Below are 26,790 nucleotides of genomic sequence, written 5' to 3'. Positions count from 1 at the left end.
TCTCTAATTCATCAGTTAATTCACTTCAATTACTTATATACACTCAACTATTCAACAACAAACATCAATTAACTCAATTAAACAAATTTGAGCAAGTTAGGGTTCACGAATTTACCTCAGAAAACTGACGCCTACAATTCTCTCACCAAAACGCAATTCCTTTGCAAAAGCTTCCACCTTTCCACTGAATTATTTAGTACGTAATGGTTGATTTCTCTTATATTTTTCATATATTATTTCTTTTTACTTCAAGTAGCAGCCATGGAAATTGAACAGTGTTCGTTGAAGAAGAAAGGGGTAAGTGAGAAAGATGGAGGAAAATGGAAAAGGTTAACCTGTTGTATAGGTAACCTGTAAGCTTTTACAATCTGCCTTAGCTGCTACAGTCGGAGTGGGCGTGTAAGCTAGCTTGGAGCAGGCGCTCCAAGCAAAGGAGCGGGCGCTCCTCATTGTAAATCCGGTTTTCTTGACGGATTTTACTATGTAATATTTGGGAGTATAAATACACCCCTTGGCTTCCATTTTACGGATATTTTTTCCCTTTTAGACTTCTTAGGCCCTTAGTTTCTTATAACTCTCTTAATTTAGCTTATATTCTCTCAAAACACAATCATTGTAATAGTTTAATTGAAGTTTTTTCTCTTAATTTCAACAATTCCTTAACTTTGAAGCTTCACTAGTAATCTCTTCCTTCTATCTCTTACTCTTTATTTTCTGTTTTTAATTGCTTTGAGTTGTTAATTTCTTCTCTAATCTTGATTATTTATTGTTGCATGTTCAATCAACTTAGATTTAATTACTCCTTTCAACTTGTTAGATTAATGTTAGAATTAAAACTTGTAGCTATGTTGTTCTTCACCATGTTTAGAGTAGTTTCTTAGCTAGAGGTTGTGTAAAGACCCAACCAAGCCATGGGTTGATTAATATATGTGCTTGCATGTTCATTTTGGGTTGATAATTGATTGTAAAAGGATTTGTTAATTGCATGTGTAATTGGATGGCCACTTACTGCTCATGTATTCACTTCTATGCTTGCATTGAAAGATGAGGTCTAGTTGTGAGCCTCTTTATAACGGTTCCTTGTTTGGATGATGTAGTTGCTGTTATAATTAGGTGAGAAAACACCAATTACTTGTGTCTTATTACTATCTTGGACCGATCGAAAGACAAACCTGAGTTAGTAGTCTACTTCCCAGCATTAAGACTTGGTTGGCCTATCTTGTTAGTTGAGTTTAGTTTAGGAATGCTTAGTGTTGTGGCTTCGAAAGAAGATGATGTTGAGTGCCCTTTCTATCACCCAATTTGTGTTCATGTTAGCCTATTGTATTGATCTATTGGTTTGGTTGGTGTCAATTCTCATTTCCCCCTAGTGTTTGTCTGCATAGTAGTTAATTAATCAAAACCCCAATTTGTGACCGAACTAGATTACAACTGTTTCATACTCTTGGTGTTCTTTATTCATTCCTTGTGGATACAATCATTTGCTTACCCTAGACTTGTCTTAGGTTGGTTTAGGTAGAATTATGTTTGGTTTAGGGTGATTGTCCAACGACCGATTTATCCTCTACCAATATTTGTAAGCATGATTAATTTGTTTCAAAAGTTGTTTATGAGTTTACTTGACTTTGAAATTAAAGTATATTATTTTTTGAAATGTTTTGATTTATGGAAAATTTGTTATGAAAAATGTTATATATGGAACCTATTTATGGAATGTTTATATATAGAAGTAAAGTTTTATAAGAGGAATGTTTCAATTTCTGAGGTTTGAAAGAAGGTTGCTATTATTAAAATTATATGATCTTATATGATCTATTATTGTTATTATTAATACATACGCATCATTTGTGGTGTAAGTAGAGGGCCACTTATAGACAAGGGCCACTTATGTATTGATCATCTTACTCTATTGTATAAGCTCATGAAGGAGTATAAGCGCAAGCCAGGAGTGTGCACTTGGTATTGAAAGGGGATATAAGAAAAGAATGATTTCTAGCTATTTGAATTAGAAAGTATTTTGGTAAGTGTTACTATGGAATTTTCTAAATGTGGAGATTTCTATTAGTGAAAGGTCTAACTAACCATGAATTTTAAAGTTAAGTATTCCGAAAGCATTTTGCACTTGTATGTAATTAGCATTTTTACTAATCCATATTTTTTTTTTGTTTTGGTTTGCCAGCTTGCCATTTATGGTGAGTATCTTCAAGTGTAGATTGATACAAGGCGCTTCATTTGGGAAGTTTGAGAATAAGCAGCTAGTCTATGGTTTCAATCTCGCTTCGATTTATATATGTTTGAGTGTCAATAGTTGTGAGAATATTTTGAATAATTATTATAAATATTTAATGTAGTTAAGGTTTTCTTTTGTGTGTTTGGAAAGTCTTACATATTGATGTGGCGATAATATCTCTAAGTTTCTCTCTAAAGCATGTATTACAAATATTATTGGTTTTTTCAAGAGAAGAGTTTGAGGGTATTAAAGATTTAGTACGCTGCTTATAGTCAAATTATAAACTAATGTACCCTTTATATGGAGGCTTTGAAAACCAACAACAACAACAATGGTGCAAGCATGGGCTATGACAAGAAGGCTAGTGGTGCGAAGCATCAGAATAACTTTGCTAAAGTTTCAATTTTCTAGCAATCAACATGATAAGGAAATTGAAGTTGCTTCAAGGATGCCCATGGTGCTTTGACCAACAACTCTTATTTCTTAGACGAAAAATGAAAAGTAAAAAATCGGAGGTAATAAGTGCACTATTTACATTATCCTCGAAACTCAAAAATTCACTATTTACATTATTAAACTCATGGAAAATTTTACTAGTAGCAAATTCCCATTGCCAATGGATAAAATTAACGATTATATTGTATAAATCCTTCCATTTATGGCATCTAAAATCATGAATGGCTATTAGTCACATAAATCCAAAGCTACTCTAATTTCTAAGAATGACATATTCCTTCATCCTTTGGCTGGTTCCAAACCTCTTGATAAAACAATAGGCATCCAAATCTTTTACATTTTATATATATATTCTTATGAAACAATGCTTCCTTTACCTTAAGCAACATTTTTATATAACATAAAATACAATATCATTGACAAAAGTATAGGAAGTGCAACAAAAATCCTCTTAGGAACGATCACATCATGCCTTTGAGGTACTTCTTCTATGATGGTCTCTAATTTAGAGAAATTTGATTTTCTTTGAGGAACAATAAGCATAGAAGGTGCTACCTCAACAAAATTTTCCTTCATCATTTCGAATTTTGAAGAGTTTAAAAGATATGGACATCTATTTGGCTAAAAGAGGAGAAGGGGATTTAGATCTTCAACCTCTTTATTTTTTGTAGGAAAAGAGGTAACTTATTTTATATATGTTTATTTTCTAAAAGTAGTAAAAAAGAATTGAGGCTTCCGCAATTATTGAAAACTTAAAGGTTATTGGATGACAAGAAATAAATTGATGATATTAATATCAAGATTATAGGCTGACAACCATATTTGCATTAGAAACATCTACTAAATATAAATTTTTGTTGATCTTCAAATCATAAATGTTGCATCTTTGATGGTTGAGAATGATAATGAGTCGGTCATTAGAGCTGTAAATAATAAAGAAGAAGGCAGTAGTTCTTTCCATTTGCTGATGATGATTTCTTCACCTAGTTGGTTGCTTTTCTTCAATTTCTTGGGCATGGGTGAGAAGAAGGGGTAATCGTACTGCACATGAATTAGCTCATGTGCAGCGTTGGAGTGTTGGTAAATCTGTTTGGCATGAGAATTTTCCACATTCTGTTTGTAAGCTTGTCTTGGATGATTTACATTGAATTAATGACTAATTAGTTCCCGTTGGGAATTTGTTTAAAAAAAACGGGTAACTTTAGTATTAACAAGTTATTTTCTTGGAAACTCATCATCTATTCTTCTCCATTGTTGGTGCTTTCAATTTTTAAGTTTTTTCTAGAAGTAGAGTTTCCATTCTTCTTCTCCATTGTTGATGCTTTCAAGCTTTAAGCTTTTTCTAAAAGTGTGTGGCTATGTTATTTTGTTGATTTTTGAAAAAAAAAAAGCAATGCGAAGGTACTGTTAATTCGTACGAAATCCAAATTTACATTAATTTTAATGTAAACCAGGTGTATGTAAAAGAGATTCTTTTTGTTATGCGTGTGGAGCTATAGGGCATTCTAAACGAGATTGTGCACTGTGTCTGAGGAAAGTAAGAAGGAAAAATTGGGATTGGGAAGATGGCTCAGGGCTTCACAAGAAAGGGTAGGCTGAAAGAGGAGGAATTGTGTGAGGTGCTCAGGAAGCAACTATTCATTACTAGCACTAGCTCTGTTGAGAATTCTCAAAGTGAAAGGGAGCATCAGGGAGAGTAATTATAAAGATGGTAAGTAGTGGGTAAGAGTGGGGAAGGAAAGCCATTATTACTTGAGGGCATAACCTTACCGAGCTAACGGCTCACACTTTGGAATGGAAGAAGTTTCGAGTGCCGTTAAGAGCAGGGGTGGGAATTACGGAGTTGCCTCCATAGTACTTTGTGCATGGCAACATCGACATATTGGGTATTTGGCAAGTTAAGGACCAGCAAGTATTTATGGATTATTGACCCTCTCCATACAAGCCAAAAAAAAAATATATATATATATATATCCTTCAAGAAAAACCGATGAACTTAAGTGAAAATCACGATGGTTTGGGGAGTTTTATTCCTATAAATGTAATCGTTAAACGCTGTAATATCTTTTTTCGAATAATAAGAAAGAGCATATAGACCCACAGCAAAAGACACAAGACAAGCAGAAAACACCAAACATGAGGCAGATTTCACAAACCTGGCAAACAAACAAAACCTCTAAGAATTGAACAGATAAGATAAACAGAATCAACAAAATATAAAAAACCAGTGCAACTGCTTCTGAGATAAACAATGTAAAACGTATTGAAAAACATTCAAAAAATTTCTCTGGAAGAAAATCACAACTCCAAAACAAAAATTACTACAGAGCTAAAGCCCTCTAACTGATAAGGAATCTCATATGTGAGCGATTTAGTGAGACTTGATGTGCTGCTGCACGACATTGAGCCCTTCTGACTCCTCACCAAAGTCCTGAAACAGCAAGCAAAAGAAATGGTTAGCCCACCAAAAAGATGTAGCTCTTAAAGCAACCAACAAAGACAATACAAGGGATCTACCTTAACTACTACGCATGAACAGCCGACAACTTTCCTTGCTTTCCCCTCTGAATCAATCTTGCAAAGCTGAACAAGTACCGGGAAAAAAATTAGCATAAATGAGCTTTATTGAAAGGTCAACATTGTGCATATTTCTCAAAAACTCAACAAGTGGTGGTATATAAAAGAAGAAATCTATGCTTGGAAGATATCCAAATTAACTGCTAGCTAATCTAAAGATGAAAGATATCTCTAACATAGTAACATCAAATAACAACGCTCAACCAGTAAGTTAAACATTTGTAAAGCATGTGTGAGTTGCAAACAATAAATCCCATTACCCATCCAAGCGACAAAATAAGGTCAACAAATGAAAATTAACATCAAAAATTTCAATAGTAGAGTAACTTACACCAGCCCACTCGCCTAAGGTCTTGGCGCTTGGAACAGTAAGCAAGTTAACGTTGTGCTCAGCACAGAGAGCTTTGACCAATTTGACATAGTCGGGTTGGTCACAGTCCTCAGCCAAAAGGCATAGCTGAGCAGCATGCTTCTCAATGACTTTGGCACCCTCGTGAAGTCCACGGGAAAGGCCACCGTGTGCAAGAGACTTCTTGAGGACGAGCTGCAGAGCAGTCATGAGGTCCATAGTCTCCCCCAATGGAGAAGGGGTCTCAGTAGCAGGAACAGCAACAGCAACCTCCTCGCTAAAACCAAGTCAATATAAACATATAAAAATTCGGGCCACCAAACACATTTAAGTACTTAGGACTTCTCTTAGAAGCAGAATAAAACATATAAATTGGATAGTTAAGAACATACCCAGACATTGTAGGTAAATTGATGCAAACCTTCTCTTATCCTGTAAATAATGCGAGCAACCCGAGAGTCAGACATTACAAATCCAAATTATAGCGATGATCGAATTTATGAGCAGAGTAAAATACATATGTTATCGCTTTGACTAATCGACAAACCAAAAGTCATTCAAATTCAAATTGACACTTTTCTTAAATCATATTGATAAAAATTTATTCAAATTGATCATAGCAAGCATACAGTTCATTCATTCAAATTTTCAGAAAAACAAACAAACCAGCCAATCTAACGCATACATTCAACATAAGCTTAAAACACATCGAGTATTGAGCGCCTGATAATATCAATTATAGGAAAACCCTAAAACGTATATATGAATAACATTTCAAACTGTGGATTTCAATACAGGTAAATTACAGTAATAGCAATAATGCAGAAAAATCGTGAAATTGATCTGATACAAATTAGACAAGTAATAAACATTTTAAGTCAAAACAAAAATGTATAAATAAATTACAAAAACATGAAGAATACAAGTATGAAATTGAATAGAGAGAAAGAGAGAAGGAGAGGGGAGACAGTGAAAAACCTCGAAGTTGCAGAAAGTAGATTGGTTCGTCGGTGGCGCTAAGAGTATAATGGAGAAAGAAACTAGGTTTTCTGACACTTTAAACCACCTAAAACCCTAACCCTTCCACTGCCCCATTTTTCCATTCAACACCTTTTTATTGGATCGGATCCCATTTGGGTCCATCAATATGAAATAAGCTTAATTAGTCATAGGCCCAGTTCACTTTACCATAATTTTGCTAAATTGAAATTATTTTTACTGAATTGAAAATATTTTTGCCGAACTTAAATAATTTTTAGTGAAATAAAATTAATTTTACTAAATTGAAATTATTTTTGTCGAACTTAAATGTTTTTATTGATTTTCTATTATATTTCTTCTTTAAGTTTACAGATTTTTACTGAACTGAAAATATTTTTACTGAACTGAACTTAACTTATTTTTACTAAACTGAAATTAAATTTTACTGAACTAAATTAATTTTACGGAATTATTTTTTTAAGGTGAAGTGGACAGGGTCATAATCTGTACTCGCTTAAATGCAAAAAATTGTAAAATAACTTTGATTATTCTAAATAATTAATTTGACATGCTTACATGGATCGGAATCTGATCTATGTTTATGCTCAAATAATTATGTCCTCGACTCTAGTGCAATTACTAAGTATTATTTGGATCGTATTATGGAAATAATAATTCGTTTATTTGGGTCGTCCTTACATCTTGCTATAGAAAATACTATAGACCTTTGGGTTAGAAAGAAATAAACACGAAGTCCACCTAAACGGATCCTACAAGTAATTCTTAACTGTGAGTCTTGTGTGCGGCTGGCCACACCATGTGGCCACTTGTAAAAGAACAAAGTAACCCCTTTAACATCGATTCAGCAGCCCCCAGTAATACTGACCAAGTAACCCCTAAGTAACCCCTATAATAATGACAAAGTAACCCTTATAAAACTGAACGAGTAACCCTATAACACTAACGAAGTAACCCTCGTGATATGTGGCCAAGCCACATATAAGACTTTGTGAATTCCTAATACCTACACTCCCCTTTAGACAAAATTGCATACATCCCCCATTAAATTACCATAATAGCCCTTCTAGATAACCCCACTCTTTCCATTTACCGCATAGTAAAGCAGTAACTGCTACAAAATAGCTGCCCTACCCCACATATATATACTAAAAAATATAATCAAAAAATCATCATTTTCTTAACTTTTCTTCATCCTCCATTTTCTCTCTCGTCAAATCTTTTGAAATTGCACAATTCCAAAAAAAATCTTTAAATTTGTTACAATAATCAACAACAATGTCTGATATACGAGATGAGATTGCACTATCGAAAAAAAAAAGATCTCCTAGAAAAACAGCGAAAATCAAAATTGTAAGTTTATTTGTTCATTTTTTACGATTAAACCCTAATTTTTTTTATTTTATTTTTTTTTACGATTTGTGTTTATCATAACTAATTAAGTGCAAAATTACAAAATATTGGTCAAAAACAAGTAAACAAAATAGTAATTTGTTTAATTTGTTTTGTAGACCACAAAAGGAAGTTCCAGAAAGCAACAAAGAAGATTATGCAGTTTTGTAAGTATTATTTACTTAATTTGAAGTTGTTTATTTATCAAATTTAGTTTAATTTTTAGTTAGTTACATTTTAAATAGATCTAAATATAATTTTCTAAATTAGTTATGCTTTTATAGAATTACTGAGATTTAAATTAGTTTATAGTGAAAATGACTTTTTGGTAAATGTTCATTTTCAATTTGATAGATCTCATCATTATGATTAGTATATGATCATTCACCTTCTTACCTTAGATCAACTAGGGGCTGAGAGAAGACTACCCTAGTTTTGTTTATGATCATTGTAACACCCTAAAATCTCCTTCTACGGAACTACTAGTATAATACGTATAATTATACCGTAGAGATAGACTTAGGCGTATTACCGCCGCGTGATTACGCAAGGCTACTTAAACTACTAATTAAAACATGACTTTGCAGCGGAAACTTAAACGGTTCTTTATTAATACTTAAATAAAATAGTAACCATTGTCATGAGTACTCAAAATAGAAACAAAGATCAACATTCCTAACTAAGTGAAGCATATCCTGGGACTCCCAAAATGCTCATATATTGACTCCGCCTGAAATTAGTTAATATTGCTTACCATTAAGGTAAACAGGACGAACCAAAACAAATAGGAAATACGGGTTCGCAAAATATGCTAAGTATGATAAGTGCAAGATAAGTAAACTCAATATATTAGCAAACATGCTTTTAAAACCAATTCCAATAATTAATTCAATAATTCCATAACTCATGATTCAAAACCAATTCTCAATATTCTCAAAACAATTCTAATAACTCAATAATTCAACGAAAGTGATTATTAAAATCAATTCTTTTCAAAAATCCAAATCCTCTCCTAAGTGGGCACACCCCCCGAGCTAGTATCTTTATATTAAAAGGTTATTCTTGAGGAAAGACTAGGTCATACAAAGTCCATAGTCTTAATAGGATCCGCATAGTGGGATTAATATAATAATCATGCTTGTAAAGCTTTTATAACTAATTCTATAAATCCTCTTTAAATCAATAATTCCATTCTTTATAATAAACAACTCAAAACTCCCTTTTTTTTAATTCAATATGCTTTTAAAATCAAACCTTTTTAAACATGATAAATAATTTAATTATTCAAAACAAGATATAAAATCAATCCTTCAATTTATATATTAAAACCAATTCTTTAAACATACTTTATTTCATAAATCATAATTCAATTCAATTTAATTCAATTCAATCATCATAAAAATCATTCAAAACATACTTATCCAATCAAATCAATTTCAATTAAAGGTATCTAGCCACTTAAACGTACCTTGATCCTTCCTTAGCAAACACACAAAAAGAACTTCAAGAAATCTTGTCAAACACATCCTACAAATAAATATAACCTTAATCAACATAAGGTTAACAAATAATCACAACAATTAAAATAAAACCCCTACATGAACCTTATAATTTTTTATTTATTTATTATTTTTATAGACTTGAATAATAAACTGATTTTATTTAATTAATACAACTCATAATATTTTTTTATAAAACCCCCATAATAATAATAATATAATCAATTAGGAGAAGAGAAGAAAAATAGAAAACAAAAGAAGAAGGAGGAAGAAGTGGTGGCAAGGAGCAGCAACACCACGACACGTGATTGCTGGTGGACGGAGGTGGTGGCTGGAGTCGGTGGCTGGCCTGAGCAGGTGGTAGCCAGCGGTGGAGGTGGTGTTTGTGGTGGTGGTTAACGCAAGAATAAGAGAAAGAGGTGGGGAAAATTAGAGAGAAATTAGAGAGTTTTGGTGTGATTTTTTAGCTATGACTCAAGGGGTATTTATAGGCTAGTTCATGCAAGAATTATGGTAGAAAAATGTAGGAAGAATTATGGTAATTTGGTTTAAGAAATTACTTGGAGAAGAGAGCTAAAAAATTAAGGAAAGTTTAGTTTTATGGTGACTAAGGAATAATTAATTATGAAAATTATGTTGTCATGAAAAATAATATGGCAAAAGGGCTTTTCTTGGGGAATAATCAAGAATGGTTTAAGGTAAGGAAATAAGGGATCAAATATTTGGGAGATGGAAAATAAGAATTAAGGACAATAATAGAATTAAAGAAGATAATTAAAATACAAAAATTTCCAAAATAATTATCTCAAAATATCATATGGTGGCCGGAAATTTTCAGCTTTCCTAAGCTCGTATTTTCGTACCTCCCTATTAATATTTAGGCATAATTTTGCTAGATTTTAAGGAATAAAAATGATTGTGTAAATAATATATTTTGTATTAAATAATTAATAAGGAAAATACCAATTATTCACCAATTAAATTAACAAAGAAAAATCAGATTTTATTCACTAAGAAAAACCAAAAATTCCTAGCTAATTAATTAGGAAATTCGGCCTTAATTAAATAAATAAGAAAATATAATTTGCTTAATTAAAATATTCGAAATAATATATATATATAATCCAGTTTTTAAATAAAATAAATGGATAATAAATATTATCCAAAATTCAAAAATAATAATTACGTTTAAAAATGCTTTTGGCGCCAAAATTCAAATCTCATTTTGGCTCCAAAAATTCAAATAGTAAAATAAATTACTAAAACACTCTTTTAAGAAAATATTAATTAATTAATCAATTAGAAAATACGTTTCAAAAATACGGGGTATTACAATCATTCACATATTAATGAATGTTTCCTAAAATTTAAACAAATGTCCATTTGAATTTAAATACGTACATGTTGATTCTCATATTGAAGATATTCATATAAACTATATTAATACATGTTCAACTGGCTCGTAGATTTGGTTTTACAAATGTGGTTCTAGAGGGTGATGCCGTGAATGTGGTGTGTGCCATCCGGAGCAAACAAGAGGGTGCTAGTCCGATGTTTCTTTTGCTTAATGACATTTATCGCTTAAGTAGTTTGTTTGATTTATTTGATTGTAATCATGTTAGAAGAGCGGGTAATACGGTAGCTCATTTAATTGCTAGATGGGATATAGATGATGAGTCGGAACGAATTTGTATAAGTGAGTTTCCCCAAAGCATTCAGACTTTGGTTGAGCTCGATACCCAAAGCATTCAGACTTTGGTTGAGCTCGATATAATTTAATGAAATTTTCCTGCCTGGCTTCATAAAAAAATTAAAAAAAATACATGTTCATCTTCATATTAAATAAATATATGATCATGAGCGTCATTTGAATATTATACTATATACATTTTAACTCTTATATTGATAGATGTTTATTCGAATATTGGTACATAGATGTTCATTTGGATATGTGTATATTCACACGTATATTAATGTATGTTCATTCACATGTTAGAAAATGATTATTCAGTGTACACCTTTGATGATGCTATTTTAAAATATAATACTCCCTCCGATTTTTTTTTAATTGCAACTTTTGCTATTTTAGTCCGATCAAAATTAAATGCAACTTTCTATTTTATTTCTATTTTGGGTAAACAAAAACCTTGAAAATCACTACTTTACCAAGTGGTGGGCCAAACTTTCTCTCTCTACACACTACTTTAAAGTATTTTACCCACTACTTTACCAAGTGGTGGGCCAAACTTTCTCTCTCTACACACTTTAATCACCTTTAATTAACCCCACTACTACATACCCCTTAACTTTTGCCTCGTGAACCGCAATACACACCAAAGTTGCAATTAAAAAAAAATCGGAGGGAGTATAAACTTATGGTATTTCATCCACATATAATATCAATACATATTAAGTTGTATTTTGACATATGGGATTATTAATTAATGGTCATTTACACATTAAAAGATATTCATTTGGATTTTGATATACGGAGTATGTTTTTTTCTTTTTTCATATTAGTAAATGTTCATTTAGAATTTAATACATGTTCATTTAGATTTTGTACCTTTTCAATCTCATATTGAAATATTTTTATTACATTATAGTGTGTTCATTTTTAATTCGTAATTGTTATTCATGCATAAATGTTAGTTCAATTTTGAATCCTCATCGTGGTAGTCAATCTTCATGTGCCTTTCGTGCACCCTCTCCTATCGTGTGGCCTCCCTTACGTACTCCTACTCCTCCCATTGTGAGACCCACTCTTTGTACTCCTTCTCTTTCTACTTTTACTCGTCCTACTCCCCCTTCGCCGCCCACTTCTATAAGACTTATAATAACTACTCCTACACCTCAACATACTATTGTCACATCTCCTCCATTGGTTCAACGCCAATATTCATAGAGTTCGACGATGAGGTACTAGTGACCCTTAGGGTGGAGTTACTCTACATGACATTCTAGAGGACGGGTTTGCTTCACCATCTTCATCATCACTTTTTAGGAAGAAGCAACGTACGTACAAGTTAGGTGCAGAGATTGAGATCGTGTTGCTAACATTATCATACATAATTTGCAAATGTTGATTGAGTGACATTTGACATTTGTTTAGTGTAGTTGACATTGCTTGTAAAGTCACTTGAATTATGATTGAAGTTTGATAGATTAAAACAATGGAATTCATAATTTATTCTCATAATGGATGTGTAGATGAGATTAGAGTGTACGTGATTTGATTGATTTGCATATTAATATTGAAGCTTTTACATGCATGGTGATACGTAGCGGATTATATAGGGTGTTTTGCAAATTGAAAACTTTTTATTTTCTTTTAAAAAAAAATATACGGTAGAAATCGCTACTTGAAGTAGCAATTTATATAGCCAACCGCTACTTGAAATATTGGTTTTAAGAATGAAACCGTCACTTTAAGTAACGGTTATCTTTAGTAAACATCGCACTTCAAGTGGCGATTTTAAAATACAAACCGCTACTTCAAGTGACGATTTTCCACTACTACATTTTTTATCTAATGCAACGGTGAAGACAGAGCTAATACAACGACTATTCTATTACCGTTGTATTAGACAAGGCTAATACAACAACATCATGTTAATTATATCAAAAACTGGGCTAATACAACGGTTTTAAAAAACCGTTGCATTAGGCCAGCTAATCCAACGGCTCATTTTGGCTAATCCAACGGCAGTATTGCCTAATCCAACGACACATTCTAACCTACGCCCGCCTAGGCTAATCAAAAAGCAAAATGGCTAATGCAACAGCACTGCTTTTATATTGGTGCCAAAACGAAATTTCCATTTATTAACTTCCCTCCTCATTTTTCCCCAAATACATCTCACTACGCTCGCAATTACCCAGAAGATAACTCATTTTTCCCTAATTTTCATTTTTAGCTCTGTCTTCGTTCCCACGCCCTTCAGTTCCTCATTTTTCCCAATTCAGTGCCCAACTTTGTTCACAAATTCAGATTTTTTTTTCCCAATTCACGATTCGCCAAGCTTTGTTGACAAGTAGATCAGGCGAATTGAAGGAAGGCGCTGGCGGTAGCGGTGGTAGTGGCTGATTGCTTGACTCTTGCATGTGACAAATTTCCTCGGATCTTTTAAGGTATACCTCAATTTGCTCGAATCTCTGGTGTCTTTGTGATTAGGGTTTGTGTTAATTGAATTTTGTCTTTGTGTTTATGCCGGTGAATGGTTTGGTTTTAATTTTTTCGGGTTTATGTCAAATAATAGACAAAGGAGTATATAATCTGGGTTTGAAATTTTCTGGGTTTGAATTCTTCTGGTGTATAGTATAATTGTGTCATTATTTATGCATTTTTGAGTTTTTGAGTCGAGTTTGGAGGTTGATAATGTTAAGCTTTATGTGTCGGGTATTGGGTTTGAGTTGAAGTCTCGCTTGGATCATTGGCTTGATGGTGCTGTTAGACGTCGTGTTAAAGAATTAGAGTTAGAGATTGGTGTGCAGGAATGTCCTAGATATAGTTTCCCTGAAAGTGGTCTTGTTGCCAATTCAATCACGAAGTTGAAATTACGTAAATGTGAGGTGAATGTCTGTGATGGATTATCTACTGCCTTCTTTACGGGAGCTCTGTCTCGAAGATTTTTGTTTAAATAGTATAGCGTTGGAGAGTTTACTTGGTAATTGTGTTTATCTTAAGAATGTCACTTTAATGAATTGTGATGGGTTGAGAACATTGGAAATCTCAAGTCTTACTAAACTTGAGAAGGTGACTTTTGGGAAAAGTGCGTGTTTAACTGTTAATGTGGAATTGATTAAGGTCGATGCACCTAATCTTCTAGAGTTTAGGTAAATATATGATGGCGACTCCATTGGTAATACATGTCAGATTGAGATTGTGGATTGTAAGATTATGAAACATCTGGAGTTAAATGGCTGTCATCTGGATGAAAATGACTTGGATTTCTTACTAGAGAATTTTCCACTTCTTGAAGAATTATTTTTACAAAACTGTGATAATCTAGTAGATGTCGACGTTTATTGTCAAAATCTTGTCAAATTGGCTTGATAACTGTAGGGAGTTGGTGAAGATTATATTTTCTACTCCTAATCTAAAGTTCTTCACCTATATGGGAGAAGATCCCATACCCTTAGTGTACAAGGGTCCAGCTCTAAAATTGACAGACGCTTGCCTTCGCCTAAAATCAGTCCTTAAAAATGAGTATTGGTTTGTCAGTAATGGTGATGCTGTTCTCATTTAGTCCAGCAAATTTTCTGATTCTCCCACAAATTGGTTGCTATAAATAAATTCCAGGAAAATTTAGCCATTGAATGGAATTGAAAGTTCTATTGTACCAGTATTATGCTAAACCAAGATGTTAAAACTTACTAGTGTTTTGTTTTAAAGGGAAATTTTTGTTAGTAAGAAGTGATACAATATCTAAAGTATGCTGCCCCTAAAACTTTAGGATACTTTAAGTTTAATTGACATGAATGTGTACAGTTGGCCTTTAGCTTTACATTATTATTAAGCTCTGATTTTTGTTTATTGTTTAGCTTTTATTAGGCAAAGCTTTGGTGGTAGAAATTTTTGTGATTATTAGTATGTTACAGCTAGTATGTTAGATTACCTGAGATTATAAACCTATTGGGTTTATTTCATAAGTAGAATTTGAAACAATGAATGGAATATATTATCCCATCTTATTTTATTTAAATTACTAAATTGTGTATTACTCTAGGCAGAATTATGAACATTAAAGTTACCAATTGTACTTGTAATGTGCTACTGAGTATTATACATTTTGTTTATCAATAAGTGGTTGGCCTTGTTCTTTTAGATGTTGGTGTTGTTGCTACTTGTGATGCCACCACTCGCGCTGTTAATTGCTTGATACAAAAGTATATATTTTTATTTGCAAAAAAATCGTTAACCATTTTTAGCTCTGCTTTCACGAATCATTCTTCTTTACATTTAATTTCGCCCAGCTTTGTTCACAAATTCACATTTTTTTCCCAATTCATTTTTTTCAGGTGAAGGAAGGCGCTTGCGGTAGCGGTGGTGGTGGCTGATTGCTCGACTCTTGCATGTCACAAATTTCCTCGGATCTTTTAAGGTATACCTCAATTTGCTCGAATCTCTGGTGTCTTTGTGTTGAGGGTTTGTGTTAATTGAATTTTGTCTTTGTGTTTATGCCGGTGAATGGTTTGGTTTTCATTTTTTTGGGTTTATGTCAAATAATACACAAAGGAGTATATAATTTGGGTTTGAAATTTTCTGGGTTTCAATTCTTCTGGGTTCGAATTTTTGTTTATTTACCTCCATCTTAAAAGATTCAAACCTAGATTTCAATTCTTCTGGGTTTCAATACACAAAGGATAGTATTGTAATTCATTCACCTCCATCTTCTTAGCTTCCTACACTAAAATAATATTCGAATGTGACTACTAGACAACATAAATCTTTCTAACATATTAAAAGAGTCAAACCATCTTGAGAGGCTAGAGGTTTAGTACATGTTGATATTAAGAGCGAAAAATGACTTTACAATGGTCTATTATTGTTAGGTTCTAATTTGGTTGCAGAAAAAGAGAGAAATAAAAAGAGCGAAATAAAGCTATTCTTAGGCTGAATTGAAAATACAAAATCATGTCAACAGAGTTCAGCAACTCATCAATTGTAAATAGAGGAAGTTTCATTGTAAATGGTTGTATAGCCTTAGATTTAGTTTGCCTAGCTGTGGTGGGTATTGAGTGCTGGTTCTGTGTGCTGTTTTTGTTCTTTGCTATGGGCCTGTCCTGCTCTGGTGCTACCTGTCCTGCTATTTTGGCGATCTGTTTCTCTGGTGCTATTTCAGTGATGTGTGCTACTGTGTTGTGGTTCTGTGTGTGGTTGTGTGGTGTTGTAGCTGGTTTGCCGAGGTGCTGGGTTGTGGAGGCCTGCCTGCAGGTTGTTTTTTGTGTTGTAGATGGTTTCTATGTTCTGTTCAGGCAGGTTCTGTGTGTGGCTGTGTGGTGTTGTAGCTGGCTTGCTGAGGTGTTGGGTTGTGGAGGTCTGTCTGAAGGGTGTTTTATGTGCTGTAGTTGGTTTCTGAGTTCTGTTTAGGCTGGTTCTGCTTGTGTTTTGCCTCCTTGTTTTGCCGGGTGTTGCTGTTTCTATCAGAGCTTGCTGGGTGTTGTTGTTCTGTCAGGGCTTGTTGGGAACTGTTGTGTCTCGCTGCTGTGTTTGTCGTTTTTGTGCTGAATTGTAGGTGTTTATGTTAAGAGGCTTGTTTTTAGTCTTTGGTGTATGTCTCACTGTAATTGGTTTTATTCTTTTAAGTTGTATTTTGCTTAGTTTGGTGTAGGCTAGGGTGTTCGTCTGTTTTTTTTTTGTGGTTTTGTTTTTGGCCGTTTTGGCTCTTGTAGTTCGGGTGAGGGCTTGCCCTCTTTCTTTTTTGGTAATAAAAGCTACTTATTTACCAAAAAAAATAAAAAAGAAAATACAAAATCATAGGGCATCAAAATGAAAATGTAAAAAGAAATGAAACTCGAGTTTATTAGTGAGTAAAATTGTCTTTTTCTTTTGTCCTTTTAAAGGTGCAACTGTAAGTACATATTTTTAAGTTGAATATGATATTTTCAGTTGCTTGAATATGTTGACCGTAAGGTTTGGAAAGGCGATTGAACTGGGCAACTGGCTAATCAAACCCAATCCTGTAGCTCTTGTAGAATAAAAACTTTGCATTTTCTAAAATGATGGTATACCCTTCATGAACTGTGCTTAGAATGTTTTATTGATTTGGTAGCGTAAGTAGAGGATACTTATCTGTTGGTTGTCCTGTTTTTACTAACCTGTTACCTCGAGAACAATGGACTTTCAGGGTTTCATCCTTTCATCTCATACATCCTATGGGAAAATTAATATCAATGTTGAAAGTTTAAAACTGTCATGAGTTGCTGCTGGTCTTGGCAGAAATGGTTTTAATTGTTTTGGTTAGCTTATTCGGCTGTTTTAACTATTTGTTTGTGTTTTACGGCTTCTGTTGCTGTCTTTTTAGCTTTCTTTGTTCCATTCTATAGCAGGTGTACCTAATAGAATTACATATTACAACTCAAAAATTAGTGTGGCTTCAAAGTATGAATTCTAGCCTCTCTGCTGTTTATAGGAACTATCCTTTTTCTCACTTAATTTCAACATGCTAGTTTCCACCATGCTCGCTATTTTACAAAAAAAATGGCATCCCCCCTCTTTCTCTGTTCACATTTGCATTGATACGTCAGTAGTGAAGGTTACTTGATGTGTTTGTCTGAAATACGAACTGAAATAGAATGATATGTTTGTCATTCTTTTAATTTAACTTTTTTTTTCGTTTTAGTTTTTGTGACTTAGATAAAAATAACTCTCTGAATTCGAACCCGAAAGAATGGATGGTGAAACTAAGAATTGGTGGATGTTTTCCAAATGGAGTGATGAATATGAACGGGGAGTAGACGAATATGTCAAAAAGGCTTTTGCTACTAAGTCTCAAGGAAATTAAATATGTTGTTCTTGTTCACTTTGTCATTATCGTTTTTGGTGTAATGAAGGTGTTGTGAGATATCACCTAATTTGTAATGGTTTTGTTCCAAGAACGGATAAGTTATCAGATTTAGGGATCAATATCCAAAGAGAAGAAACTATTTTGGATAAGGATGAGGGGTCAAACCCAAATGAGTCTGACGATGACATAGTAGGGTTGTTGCATGATGCACGTGATGCTTTTAGAGAGGGGCCAAATGATGAAGCAAAAATTTTTTGAGGTTAGTTGAAGAAGGCCAGGAAGAATTGTATCTTGGTTCCAAAAATCATTTAAAACTTTCCTTTATGATTCGCCTTTTTATTTTGAAGTGTGATCATAAGCTAACCACTGCTGCATTTGGAGATGTATTGGAGCTTATAAGGGAGGTGTTGCCTGATGAAAAGTTGCCTACTTCTTTTAATGAAGCGAAAAGTGTTTTGAAAGTGTTGGGGTTGGATTATACAAAGATCGATGCATGTCCAAATGATTGCATGATATATTGGGAAGAGCATGAAAATGCAACAAGCTGCCATGCTTGTAAAACGCCAAGATGGAAATCAAAGGACAAGGAGAATGAGATACAAAATGATAATGGAAAGACCTATAGGATTCCTCAAAAGACCTATATGTGTCAAGAGACGGCGAGATACATGACTTGGCATGCCGATGGGCGTGAAAGTGATCATATTTTACATCCAGCTGACGGTCAAGCTTTGAAGGAATTTGATTCCTTATATAAAGAGTTTGCTGATGATCCGCGCAATGTGAGGCTAGGGTTAGCCACAGATGGCTTTAGCCCGTTCAACTCAATGAGCATTGTGCATAGTACCTGGCCAGTTATGTTAATCAATTATAACTTGCCTCCTTGGATGATTATGAAGCCTGAGTTTTTTATGTTAGCATTACTAATTCCGGGTCCTTCTTCCCCAAGCAATGACATTGACATATATTTGCAGCCACTAATGAAGGAGTTGAAGGATTTGTGGGAGTTTAGATTGGAAACTTATGATGCTTCCAGTAATCATAGGTTTGACATGCATGTAGCATTGATGACTACTGTGAGTGATTTTCCCACTTACGCAATGTTATCTGGGTGGAGCACAAAAGGATACTTAGCATGCCTTGAGTGTCATTATGAAACAAAATTTGATTGGTTGCCTTATAGTGGTAAGAATGTGTACAGGGCAAATCGTAAATTTTAGGATCCATTTCACCCTTGGCGTCGTGATAAGAGGAATTTTGATGGGAAACTTGAGGAAAGACAGCAACCTACTCGATTGACTGGAATTGATATTGAGAATATGTTGCGGGATTTTCCAAATGAATTTGGAAAGAAGAAAAAGAAACCAAGGCGTGCTAAGGATGATCCGAATCCGTGGAGAAAGATACCCATTTTTTTTTTAGTTACCATATTGGAAGCATTATCTTAATCGTCATAATCTTGATGTAATGCATATTGAGAAAAATGTGTTTGATAGTGTCATTAGGACATTATTAGACATTTCTCAAAAGACCAAGGATCATGCGAGTGCTCGTTGAGATTTGGTAGAGCTTAATTTGATGCCAGAACTTCAACCAATAGAATTGGAAGATGGTGCGGAGGAATTTCCAAGATCTCGCTTTTGGATGTCATTGGAGCAAAAACGCAAATTCTGCCAGGTCTTTAAAAATGTCAAGCTTCCTCAAGGCTATGCTTCTAACATTGGTCGATGTGTGGAAGTTGGAGAAAGGAAAATTGCAGGCTACAAAAGCCATGATGCTCATTTTATGATGAATTATTTGCTCCCAATTGCAGTGAAGACAACATTACCCAAAGATGTTGCTACTCCTTTGATAAGACTTTGTGCTTTTTTTAAAAGTATATGGAGTAAAGCTGTTTTTCCTCAACATCTTGGAAAAATGCAATCTGAGATAGTTGAAACTTTATGCTTACTTAAGAGGATTTTTCCACCTGCCTTTTTTTATATTATGGTACATTTACCTATACACTTGGTGGGCCAAATTAAGTTGGGTGGGCCTGTAAGTTCAAGGTGTATGTATGGAATTGAGAGGTATCTTCATGGACTGAAGCAAGATGTTCAAAATAAAGCTCATCCAGAAGGCTCAATGGTAGAAGGATATCAAGCCAAAGAATGTATTGCCTTTGTAGCTAGATTTTTGAAACGATCAAGCACGCCCATACCTAAGGTTAATGGTTGTAGTACATCACAATCATTTTTTCCTAAGGTAGGACGTCCAATAAAAGGGAAAGGAAGGACCTCAAAGAAAAAAAAAACGTGAACACATAATTGATCGCATTAGATGGGCACAAGCGCATCGTTATGTCTTGTTCAATTGTGATTGTGAGGAAGTTGAGAAATATATCAGGTTAATTAGGTTACCAACCAAAATGTAGTTTTTTCTTTCTTTTTCTCTTGGTTATTAATGTGTTTTATTTGTAGTGATAATAATATAATCTTTTTATATTTCATAGTGAGCACAAGATATGTGTAAGCGCTAGAAGAAAAAGGAAATGGAATAGTGCTCAAGATCACAGCAAGGATTTTGTGGATTGGTTTAGGGATAAAGTTGATTTCATTCTTAAAGAGGGTCAAGACATCATCCCTAAACATATCTTATGGTTATCAAAAGGGCCTTCTCACATTGCTAAAAGTACACAGGGTACTCAGTCAATGGTTATAGGTTCCATACCATGAAGCGCGATGCAAACTGTGTCACTCAGAATAGTGGAGTCACTCTAACAGCCATGACACATAGCTTTGCGAGTTCCAAAGATCAGAATCATGTTGAGGGAAATGTTAATTATTATGGTTCAATAATAGAAATCATTTAAATATCTTACCATGGCTACTTTTGTGTTGTCTTATTTAAGTGTGTTTGGTTTCACTCGGAAATGGATGATGATGAGCTTGTTATGATTAATATGTGTAAGACCATTTCCAAAGAAGAACCATTTATATTGGCATCTCAAGCACATCATGTGTTTTATATTGAAAATCTTAATAGAGATGGTTGGCATTATGCTATTCAAATCCCTCTTAGAGAGCTTTCAGATGGTATTGACGCACAATTTTAAATAATTCACTACATTCTCAAAATAGCTTATTTTATATTGCAATACTTTTCATATTTTAATATCTTTTTTGGAAAATAAACGTGTTCTCATTTATTGTCTTTGCAGATGAAGGGGAATAAAACAAAAGTTTCTGCTTCCCAAAGTCAGGTTACAGATTATGAGTTATAAAGGATTCAAAGATTAAAGTTCAATGCAGAAAGAATGTCAGCCCAAGGATCGGGATCCTTAGCGAATAAGATACTTCAACAAAAGACAAAAGACCTACTTTCTCCAAGTGCAAGGCAGACAAAAGATGACTCCACGTTAGAGTATGATGGTGAAGAGGAGGGCGAAACTATGGAAGATGACAGTCTTGCGTCTGGAAAAAGAAAGGTAAGTAAACTTGTTCCCTTCCACCCCCCCTCCCTTGAGTTCCTCTCTATCAACACCAATATATGCGAGCTAATTGTGAGGCTGCAATTGTTGGTCTTTAGCCACTGATTTAGGGCCACATTATAGATTGAAGGCAAGTTGTGTTATGTACGGAATTTTTCTCCTTTTGTGTGTGTGTGTGTGGAGGGCCTATTCTGGTATATAATAGAGAATTTGTCTGAGCTTCTATCATTGACAGAGACGTGAGATTATATCCCTGCTTATAATAGAGCATTTGTCTGAGCTTCTATCACTGTTGGGTCTAAAGATTCTAAAAACCTCAGGCCTTCCAGTGTTGATCATTGTACACTTTTAATTAGTTTTAACATGTAACAAAAATAGTTCTTTAAAAACATCACATAAAAGTACTAAATCTTAACTAGCAACTACATACTATCATAATATAGTCATAAATGTAAACAACAAAAAGTTCTATATGGATGCATAAAATGCATTGTGGTAACAAAGTCTGTGACATTAATAAAAAGCATATATTTGGTAATCTTGCTTTAATTTATAGCACTTATGCTTTCATGTGACAACATAGTACTACAATTTGCAGGTATATGTAACAAATAAAATTGTGTTACACTAGTTTATATAAGATAAAAATTAAATAAGATTAGTTTTCACCTCAAGAATCCTGCTATACTCTTGTATGAGATAATCAACATGAGCAGGGAGTGTGAACTGGGTAGATCTGACTGAGAAAGGCACCAAGTAGTAGTTGTTAACGAAATCATTGCCACCAAGGGTGATCAGCACCAGAGCTCGGTTTACTAGTTGTTGAGCTCTGGCTTCTCCGATTAAGGCACTCACTCTTTGTTGGTACTGACAGAAATAATCTAGCTGCCTGTAGATTCTGATTATGTTCAGCTGAAAAAATTGCAGTATCAGTTATTTTTTTGGAGTACTTCAGTAATTGTCTAACAAGAAAATCTATGAGACTTTTTCGTTACATATCACAGCAAGTATTTTTTTTAACTAGTAAAAATGCTACATTATGAGCCAGTTTTAATTCAGGATTACTATCATTATTGAAGTATGCTATGTAATTACTTTTTGGCTTATGTTTTTAGGTCTCAAAGAAACTACATTTAATTTGCACACGTAAAACGGCTATTGTGAAGATGAATAGCCAGAAAAGGCAGCATGTTGATGACTTTTGCGACAATAACTCTGTTGATTTGGCCAAGCAAGTTCAGGATCATGGCATCCAAAGGAAGCATCAACAACAGCAAGTTGGGTCAAAAAGTAAAGGCAAAAAAAGAGCATTCTGTTCTCCTGGTTCAATGTCAGCATACCTTGAGTTTCGGAAACGGCAAAAAGAAAACAATGAAGTGCTTGATGAAAGTAATCGTTCTTTGCATAATTCCATGACAGCGCGAATACGATATGACAATGATGCATTGAATGCGAATAACGATAATGATGCCATATATGAGAATGATGATGATGATGGGCTGAATGAGAATGATGATGATGATGGGCTGAATGAGAATGCTAATGCTATTGATATTGATCGTGAAGGTGATCAAGAATTTGACCAACAAGATGTAGCACAGTACGGAATGGAAGGTATGGTTTTCAATATCTGTCATTTTTGCTGAAATTTATACACAACTTCAATACTCATACTGTATTCAATACAGTAGCTGTTTTAGAAAAAAAAAAATACTATGTAAAATAAAATTTTGGGTTTTGGCTTGTTTTTTTTTAATTAATACAAATAAATTGACTGTAAAGTTCTGATAAGTTAAAGTGGCTGTAAAGTTCGAATTTTATACTCCAAATGAGTTAGTAAGGCTGAAAAGTAGCAGAAACAATCATAAAATCTTACAGTAGGATTGAATAGATAATAGTGCCAGTGACTTCTGATTTCATATTACTAATCTAGTTTTTCCTATATTTTTGCAAACGGTTTTTCATGTATTATTGCATATAGAAACAGAAAATGAATTATCTTCTAAAAGGAAAAATCATCGAGGTCCAACAATGCTACGTAAGGTTCATGTGCGTACAACAGAAGAGTGTCAAGTGATTGTTTTGAACTCATTGGGTCAGCCAGTTGGACCTACAAAGGAGATTGTCCAGGAGTTCAAGTTTTTTTTGGGAACTGTGGCAAGGGATTCCGAACTAGCTCCGCTTAACTATTTTAACTTCCCAAGCCTACCCACACTTGACAATATATGGAATTACGTCCAAGTATGTAGTGATATTATCTTTTTGCATTACGTTATTCTACTTTCCTCATACTTAGACCTCCACACGTTACTAATGTATTAACGTAAGAATTTGTGCAGGAAAAGTATATGGTTCCTGATGGTGGAATAAGTTGGGTGATGGATGCTGTGAACAACTGTTGGAGGTATCATAAATGCCAGATCAAGAAAAAACACTTCTATGCATATGATAACGACGCTTTAAGGTGGAAAAATAAGCCTAATACAATTTCAAATCTTCAGTTTAGAGATCTTTTGCTATATTGGAATACCGATGAGGCTAAGGTATTGTATAAATGGATTTTAATCTATTATATTTTAATCACATATATATATTTAATTGAATTATTGTTGGATTGTAATATTTTATAGAAAATCAGTCACAACAACAAAGACAATCGTCTAATGTTAGATGATATGCACACTTTGGGTCGTAAGTCATTTTCCATTTTACGCCATGAATTGGTAAATACTTTTATCTAATTATAGACAATTACATGATCAATTTCATATTCATCACTTGTCCTATATATATGAGGCTTTACCCTTTTTATTTAACATTTATAGCGGCAACAAGATCCGGATAAGCAAGAGCCTTCCCAAGCAAAGGTTTATAAGGAATCGAGAAAAAGAAGTTCTGGAAAGACATACAAAACTAGTTGTGAAAAAGCAAAGGATAACATTGTGAGTTAGCATCTTAAATATAATTTGAATTTGTGTGTATTTTATTCGATAATTGCTAATAAATTACTGTATTTACCTAATTGGCCAAAATGGATGCTCTGGAGTCTTCCGAATATGAAGATGTTAATAACTGCAACGACCCTTACTACGAAGTGATTCCTACTGCTAAACGCAAAAGTCGTGTGCATTTGTATGGATCGGGTGTGAAAAAGACAGATTTGAAGAAGAAAGCGAATAAGCCCGATTTCATATTCCCAGAGGAATTCATATCAAGTGTTACCACTGCAGTTTTGGCTCAAATTCGCGAGGCTAACCCTACGATTAATATTGTGATTCCTGATGTTCTGCTGCAATCGACTCCGAATGATGCATTCAGTGCACCAAATCGAATTGGTAACCATAGTGGCCAATCTTCCAAATCAGCTGCAGCATGTAATCAGGTACAACTAATATTTTCTCCTGCTTTTGTGTGTGCTAATATATGAGGGTAGACTGGGTTACTTTTAATTGGGATGACAAGCCAATCAGATAACTAGTATATTGCTGTTGCTCTAGGATCATTTAATCTGGTCATCTGATGTGTTTATCATATGATATGATCACACCAAATTAGTCAAAATGACATTAGTTGTTGAATTGTTCCAATATCATCTATTCATGTAGGAATTAATATAAATAGTTGTCAAGAAACCAACAAGCATAAACTAAACATTGTCAAGGATCCCAAGCCCTGGAAAATTCAAGACAAAAACACTTGTGGCAGAATTTAGTGTTACAATTCTTATTGGACCTCGTCACAAATACTAAGAAAACTAAGCAAACTACGCTATAATCTTGCTGGGTGATATTAACTTGTCTAAGTAGGATAACAGGTCAAAACAGTCTTAATGAAAATTGAAAACAGCCTAAACAACAAATCAGTGAAGTGGAAGCACAACAATAAATAAAATAACAGATTAATCACACAATTAAGACTATAAGAGAGTGTATCTCTCTCATAGAGTCATTGGTAAAGAAATAACCTTTTTGCAACACTAACAAACTACAGCAGATGGTTGACAACGAAAACAGGCAAGAACCAAAATTAGTATAAACACCACATTATCCATGTTAATAAAATGGAGATGCATATTACAAACGCGTAAATGTTTAATGGAAAACTAAGGGTTCCACTAAGAAATAGTAAAGATGAAGTAAGAATTCATATGACAGAGGAGAAACACTAAGAAATAGTCACAAAAAAAAATATAGGTAGAGAAGAATTTAGGAGTTATTTTTGTAAGATGGGTAAGTATAGATTCAGATTATCTGATATGATGCCGAATGCTTGGTTCTACAAGCTTAAGGACATGGGGAAGGGAAGATCAACAAAGTCGAATTCTCGAGCTTCGAAGAGTATGAAGAAATCCTCTGTTTCAGACACTCAAACTAGTGTAATCACAAAATTTGGGCACCCAAATAGCTCTTATGCATACTATCCTACCTCTGCAGGTACTGTAGAACCCCTGATCAGGTTTACTGATCCCATGTATAGTTCACCCATGAACTATAGTCGAGTCTCCGATGCTCGTTCTGCTACAAGTTCGTGCAGAAAGTTGTCTAATGCATTATTTTAAGTTGCTCGCTGCTATTGCCTTTATTTTCCCCTCCCCTGTGTGCTGCCATAATGTCTTTTCCCCCCTTGCTAGATGTTGCTGCCTTTCCCCCTTCGCTGCTTGCTACCCAACTGTCTTCCCCTTGCTTCTGCTGTTTTTGCCTACTTGTGCTGCTGCTGCTTGCTTGTGCTTCTATATCACATGATATTTTAATTTTACAATCATTAGTCTCAATAGAACTCAACATAGAGTGCCACCCAATATATATTAATTTCTTTTATTTTTACATGTAGGTGCATGGCGAGCTAGATGGAGATGAATGAAGTACAATGATTATATATTGTCATCCAACAAATGGAGCGTACACGTCGGTGACTAATTTTATTTAGTTCGAGCTTGTGAAGATTAGGATTTGTATTTTTTACGATTTTTAATTAGTAAATTTTTATTATTTATTATTAGTTAGTATTGGTAGTGTAACATATATATGGAAACAATATTTTGTAATGTAACGTACATATTATATATACTTCGTTTATTGTTATAAATATATTGATATATTTTATATTTATTGTTACCTTTTAAATTTAAACTAACTAACAATATATATATATATGTATTCCCTCAAAAAAATATAATACGTAGTATATTTCATGTAAAACCGTTGCATTAGGTGAAAATATACCGTTGTATTAGGTGACATATACCGTTGTATTATGTGACATATACCGTTGTATTAGGTGACATACACAATTGTAGTAGGTGGAAAATA

The 26,790-nt window shown here is 33.9% G+C and overlaps 2 protein-coding genes across 3 annotated transcripts; one reads left to right on the top strand and one right to left on the bottom strand.

Annotated features, from left to right (window-relative positions):
- Nucleotides 1–4,856: 4,856 nt before the first annotated feature.
- LOC110728516 (40S ribosomal protein S12-like) lies at nt 4,857–6,712 on the bottom strand. Its single transcript, XM_021908153.1, has 5 exons — nt 6,591–6,712; nt 6,005–6,044; nt 5,595–5,889; nt 5,204–5,269; nt 4,857–5,117 (listed from the first exon to the last, which is right to left on the bottom strand). Exons 2-5 carry the CDS (start codon nt 6,010–6,012, stop codon nt 5,058–5,060), a joined length of 429 nt encoding a protein of 142 aa, XP_021763845.1. The 5' UTR covers nt 6,013–6,044; nt 6,591–6,712; the 3' UTR covers nt 4,857–5,057.
- Nucleotides 6,713–13,153: 6,441 nt separating this feature from the next.
- On the top strand, nt 13,154–26,589 carry LOC110728515. 2 transcript variants are annotated; one of them, XM_021908151.1, is made up of 10 exons: nt 13,154–13,633; nt 15,524–15,606; nt 21,212–21,478; nt 22,597–23,095; nt 23,469–23,722; nt 23,821–24,024; nt 24,112–24,204; nt 24,307–24,423; nt 24,544–24,863; nt 26,312–26,589. In XM_021908151.1, the coding sequence occupies exons 3-9, from the start codon at nt 21,308–21,310 to the stop codon at nt 24,577–24,579; spliced, it is 1,374 nt and encodes a 457-aa protein (XP_021763843.1). In that variant the 5' UTR covers nt 13,154–13,633; nt 15,524–15,606; nt 21,212–21,307; the 3' UTR covers nt 24,580–24,863; nt 26,312–26,589. The 2 variants fall into 2 exon arrangements, with proteins under 2 accessions (XP_021763843.1, XP_021763842.1); XM_021908150.1 differs by having other exon boundaries at nt 23,463–23,722.
- Nucleotides 26,590–26,790: the final 201 nt, after the last annotated feature.

This window comes from Chenopodium quinoa, unplaced genomic scaffold (assembly GCF_001683475.1).
Source record: "Chenopodium quinoa cultivar QQ74 unplaced genomic scaffold, ASM168347v1, whole genome shotgun sequence".
NCBI lineage: Eukaryota > Viridiplantae > Streptophyta > Magnoliopsida > Caryophyllales > Amaranthaceae > Chenopodium > Chenopodium quinoa.
Note: the sequence above shows the minus strand (reverse complement) of the source record. Positions and strands in the feature narration are given on the sequence as shown.

Bases quoted from the DNA above. Each gene is read 5' to 3' on its own strand.
- LOC110728515 (XM_021908150.1), top strand. From the start codon at position 21,308: ATGTCAGCCCAAGGATCGGGATCCTTAGCGAATAAGATACTTCAACAA. The intron at 24,025-24,111 runs GTATTGTATAAA...AATATTTTATAG, and splicing joins GGAATACCGATGAGGCTAAG to AAAATCAGTCACAACAACAA. The intron at 24,424-24,543 runs GTGAGTTAGCAT...CCGAATATGAAG, and splicing joins AAAAAGCAAAGGATAACATT to ATGTTAATAACTGCAACGAC.
- LOC110728516 (XM_021908153.1), bottom strand. The intron at 5,270-5,594 runs GTAAGTTACTCT...GTACTTGTTCAG, and splicing joins CCTTAGGCGAGTGGGCTGGT to CTTTGCAAGATTGATTCAGA. The intron at 5,118-5,203 runs GTAGATCCCTTG...TTGCTGTTTCAG, and splicing joins GTTCATGCGTAGTAGTTAAG to GACTTTGGTGAGGAGTCAGA.